This window comes from Chaetodon trifascialis, chromosome 6, assembly GCF_039877785.1.
Source record: "Chaetodon trifascialis isolate fChaTrf1 chromosome 6, fChaTrf1.hap1, whole genome shotgun sequence".
Classification (NCBI taxonomy): domain Eukaryota; kingdom Metazoa; phylum Chordata; class Actinopteri; order Chaetodontiformes; family Chaetodontidae; genus Chaetodon; species Chaetodon trifascialis.
Genome location: NC_092061.1, coordinates 212,501 through 217,500, shown reverse-complemented (window position 1 = coordinate 217,500; position 5,000 = coordinate 212,501). Strand labels below are relative to the sequence as shown.

General features: G+C 47.0%; 1 protein-coding gene across 3 annotated transcripts in view; it reads right to left on the bottom strand.

Annotated features, from left to right (window-relative positions):
* LOC139333152 (fibrinogen C domain-containing protein 1-like) overlaps positions 1 to 5,000 on the bottom strand; it is a 21,921-nt gene that overhangs the window by 14,282 nt on the left and 2,639 nt on the right. For all 3 annotated transcript variants that reach the window (XM_070965437.1, XM_070965436.1, XM_070965435.1), the window contains exons 3-5: positions 4,279 to 4,357; positions 144 to 259; positions 1 to 41 (exon numbers count right to left, since the gene is read on the bottom strand). The exon at positions 1 to 41 is cut by the window's left edge and continues 332 nt beyond it. In XM_070965437.1, coding sequence (XP_070821538.1) covers positions 1 to 41; positions 144 to 259; positions 4,279 to 4,356 — 235 coding nt within the window. In that variant the 5' untranslated portion in view covers position 4,357. The remainder of the gene's footprint in view (positions 42 to 143; positions 260 to 4,278; positions 4,358 to 5,000) is intronic.

The window sequence follows — 5,000 nt, the reverse complement described above, 5'->3', positions numbered from 1 at the left end:
TCGAGATCACAGGTGAGGAAGAGGAGAGTCTGTCCCTGTTGCTATGACAAAAGTGACAGTCAGACAGGTAGGTCAAACAGACAGACAGACAGACAGACAGACAGACAGACAGACAGACAGGTAGATCAGAGAAGTGTGTTTACCTGTTGATGAAGGGCAGAGGATACTGGTTTAGATACAGGATGGTGACTGTTGCTGTGATGACGGCTGCTATGACAACCAACACAATGACAGACCATAACAGCAGGCTGCAGCATCTCTGAACGCGCACACACACACACACACACACACACACACACACACACACACACACATATCAGACGGGATGATCTCCACATGAGTCCTTGAACTCACCACCTGTTACTTCACTGTAAGCTTCAGGGCATTCAATCGATCTCAACCGGACTTTGTCAGTTTGTCTTGGAAGATGTTTCGTCTCATCCGAGCAGGCTTCAGTGAGAGAGCATCCGACTGACCATAACAGCAGGCTGCAGTCCAATGACTAGTCATTGGACTAGAGCTGTCCTATCTAGTCCGGTGCGCATGACCTGATGAAGCCTGCTCGGATCAGAGGCGAAACGTCTTCCAAGACAAACTGACAAAGTCCAGTTGCGATGGTTTGAATGCTCTGAAGCTCACAATGACCTGGATGGATGAGAATATTCACAGGCTTACTTCACTGTGTTTCAGCTGATTTATCACTGCAGGTGTAACTTCATATGATTTGGTGGGAAGCGTCAACTAACTTACAGTACAGTACTTACATAGAACTGCAGTACTACATAAATATTGCACACATATTTGCGTGTACGCTGTGAGTCTAAGAGGATTTACGAAAAGCATCAAAACTCTCATTAAACTTGTGGACTGTCCAAGCTCACTGCTGTCAGAATGGAGTCTGCAGGCTGCAGGACCTCCTCGTCCTCATGTCTCCATGCTAACTTTGACTCATCCACTGACTCCTCAGGCCTTGTTCCTGTTACCATGGTGAGTCGCTCTCAGTGAATCTATTAAGATTAGTTCTGATTGTCCATGTCTGTCCTCTGATAATCCTGAGGGACAAGCTGTGGAAGATTATGAAGGTGTGGACAGACAGAAGGAGGTGTGATCGACACTCAGACAGGTGAGACAGCTGAGATCCAAAGTGAGGCAGCAGACGCATCAAACACTGTGAATGATGAAGACGAGGACATTTGGATGATGAGTCACTCTTTTCTGATCATCAGCAGTTCATCATAGTTTTTCCCGATGTAGACAGATTCATTACCTCTGTCCTAAAGACAGAGACGGATGTTTGCAGAATAAGACACGTAGTTTAACTTCAAAGCTGGTTTACTGATCGTTACATGCAGGAAGTAATCCTGCACATGCAGGACTCAAGTTCCCCTTACTTTGTATGTGGCTGCAATAGGTCAACATAAACCAATGTGAACACAGAGACTGGTACACGGACAAGAAGACTGGTCGGTCAGCAGCTGAGTGAACAGAAGAGGTTTCATCTGAAGAAGATACTGACCAAACTAAAGACACTGACTTCCCCTAAAGGGATGAGAGTCCCTGTAAATTTCTGAAACACTACTAATGATAAAGGGTGAAGCACTGAGGCTGGTCTTCTTTTCTTGGACGAGTCTCACTGTCCTCTCCCTCTTTACTTTAAACTGGTACTAACATCAGTGCAGGTGTAGTCGTGTTTTCACAGCATTTAACAAACGTTGTGGCAGGTGAAGTAGAGCAGGACAGGGTTCAAGTGGCGAAAGCAACAAGACAAACCTTTTGTGTCTATAAATGTACATGCTCTCAGCTCCGGTGCTGATCGTATAGACCTGTGTGCTGAAGGACAAACTGAAACAGTTCCACAGTAGCTCAGTAGATGTGGTGGAAGGAGACTGGAATAGTACTACACATCCGTCAGGAAGGGTGGTCTTCCTGGTGTTTTTAGGACGGCGTTGAGGACAGGTCATATGGTTTAAGTTTCCATCGCTGTCCATCTATGCTGCAGCGGAGGAGCAGGAGGAAGCACACGGGGCTCTGCTGAAGTCCCGGATGTCTCCAGACTGTCAAAGAAGAGCCTGTATGCTGTAACTGTTCTTAACATCTTTAGCCTGTGTCCAGGAGTGCAGGTGATACATGAAGTTGCTCAATGTCCTCCTGAATCCAATCTCTTCCCTTATGTTTTACAGTCTCCATACGTCTGTATTTTCGCCATCACTTTTTGAACTAATTGTAATTATTAGCCGGTCTACTGTGTACATGTGACGTCGATGTCCCGTCTGTCTGTCCTGAACAGGGATCCCTCCTCTGCTGCTCGTCCTGAGGTTTCTTTGTTCCATGTGAAAGGTTTTTTTTGTCTTAGGCCTTTTTCCTTATCTGAATCGAAGGTCTGTTGACAGGGTGTTATATGCTGTACAGACTGCAAAGCCCCTTCAGGCAAATTGTAATTTGTGATTCTGGTCTATATAAATAAAATTGACTTGACTTGGAAGTAAAAGTACTCACAAGGCATGAAAATGTCCCCAGTGAGTGATTTAAATCAGCCAACTGCTCACTCATGGCTCTCTGTACATGGAAGAGTTTGGTCCTGACCTGCTCTATAGGGAAAGTGTTGCACTTTGGTGTAAATAAAAGTGAAATGCATTGAAATGAGTGAATGATTTTGCATCAGTATGTAAGCAGCGGCATCTGTTTTCTGCAAACATGAATTTGCACTGTAATCAGTAACTGCAGCTGGTGTTGTGCAGTGAAGTCACAGTTCTTTCTACCTTTGCTCACCAAAAATAAAGTCTGGAAGCACAAGAAAACAGTTTGAACACATTACATAACAGACTGTGATGTGAGGTGAGGATGTGAGGTGACTGTCCATAGTGATAGCACTCTGACACAAAACCACAAATACTGCAAATAATACTGCAAATGACTGTATTATGGATGAACTGCTGAGCATCATCTTTCAATGATAGACTTTGTTCTTTCTGAGAAGTTCAGGTTTGTCTGCAGGTCAGGACAACCCCAACATCCACCACCAAGAGGGTTACAGCTGCATGGAGTCGGGGGTGGGGGGTCATGGGTGGAGGTTATTGGGGGAACTTATCTCCTGCAGTGTAAACCCTCGCTCTGTGTTTTCCTGTAGTATTTAATCTGCAGATCCTCAAGCAAAGTCAGTGAAGGCGACAGCTGCTCCAGATTAGAGACACTTTGATCTGACAGTTTAACTCCAGATTAACACGAATTAACTCTCTGTAGGTCTGTCACTGTCTGTCTGTCTGTCTGTCTGTCTGTCTGTCTGTTACTGTCTGTCTGTCTGTCTGTCTGTCTGTCTGTTACTGTCTGTCTGTCTGTCTGTTACTGTCTGTCTGTATGTCTGTCTGTCTGCATCATGTTGTTTTATCTTCTCTCCCTATTTTCACTCTTGACACTTTGTTCAAATGATGAAAGACTAAGGCAGGGACGGTGGTGGGACGGTGTTTGGACAGTGGTGGGGTGGTGGTTGGACGGTGTTTGGACAGTGGTGGGGTGGTGCTGGGACGGTGTTTGGACAGTGGTGGGGTGGTGGTTGGACGGTGTTTGGACAGTGGTGGGGTGGTGGTTGGACAGTGGTGGGACGGTGTTTGGACAGTGGTGGGGTGGTGGTGGGACGGTGTTTGGACAGTGGTGGGGTGGTGGTTGGACAGTGGTGGGACGGTGTTTGGACAGTGGTGGGGTGGTGGTGGGACGGTGTTTGGACAGTGGTGGGGTGGTGGTTGGACGGTGTTTGGACAGTGGTGGGGTGGTGGTTGGACGGTGTTTGGACAGTGGTGGGGTGGTGGTTGGACGGTGGTGGGACGGTGTTTGGACAGTGGTGGGGTGGTGGTTGGACGGTGGTGGGACAGTGGTGGGGTGGTGTTTGGACAGTGGTGGGGTGGTGGTTGGATGGTGGTGGGACAGTGGTGGGGTGGTGGTTGGATGGTGGTGGGACAGTGGTGGGGTGGTGGTTGGACGGTGGTGGGACAGTGGTGGGGTGGTGTTTGGACAGTGGTGGGGTGGTGGTTGGATGGTGGTGGGACAGTGGTGGGGTGGTGGTTGGATGGTGGTGGGACAGTGGTGGGGTGGTGTTTGGACAGTGGTGGGGTGGTGGTTGGACGGTGGTGGGGTGGTGGTGGGACAGTGGTGGGGTGGTGTTTGGACAGTGGTGGGGTGGTGGTTGGATGGTGGTGGGATGGTGGTGGGGGCTGATAGGGGACTGCTGATCTCAGGCTGGGTGTGGTAACAAGCTAACATGCCAGCAGCTAATGCAGCACATACCTTGTGTTTGTTTGGCCGTTTGCTGTCGAGCTCTGAGCTGCTGTTGTTCATGATGGTCCACCTGTCGTTCAGCATCATACTAAAAATAAAAACACATCTTCACCAGGTGAGTCCACCTCCAGGAGTCTGAGGACACTGCTACGACAAAGACTTGTGTTCCAGTTCTCAATGTTCCATCATTATTTCTGTTGTTCCATTCATTTATACAGTGTGAATATTTACCCAAAATTCTTAATCCCTATCAGTCATCTGCATCTGATCATTGAATCACTGAATTCACATGGAACCTACTTAAGAACTAGGTCTCAAGGACCATCAAATATTCTCAAAAATCTCAAAAATAAAGCCTTCTTAAGGACCTCTAAACCATTCTTAAAGATGCTTAAGCATGAAGCTTAATCAAGCACCTTTACAACCATCAATAAAGATACCTCAAGTAACTCTAAAACCATAGTCCCATAGAACCTCCTCTGTGATCCAATGAACCCACTAAATTAACTCTAGAGCAGCCCAATAGAGCTCCAGAACATCTTCAATGACCTCTAGAATGTTTCAATGATCAGAACCCTCTTATATACCTCTATGACCATCTAAACAGTCCTGTAGACCTGTAGAACCTCATTGGTGACTTGTAAAAGAGTCCAATCAACGTTCCACTGGCACAAAACAATGCTCACTCAGTCCAGCCACTCATAGACTGTCTTAACGACATTAAAGCATGG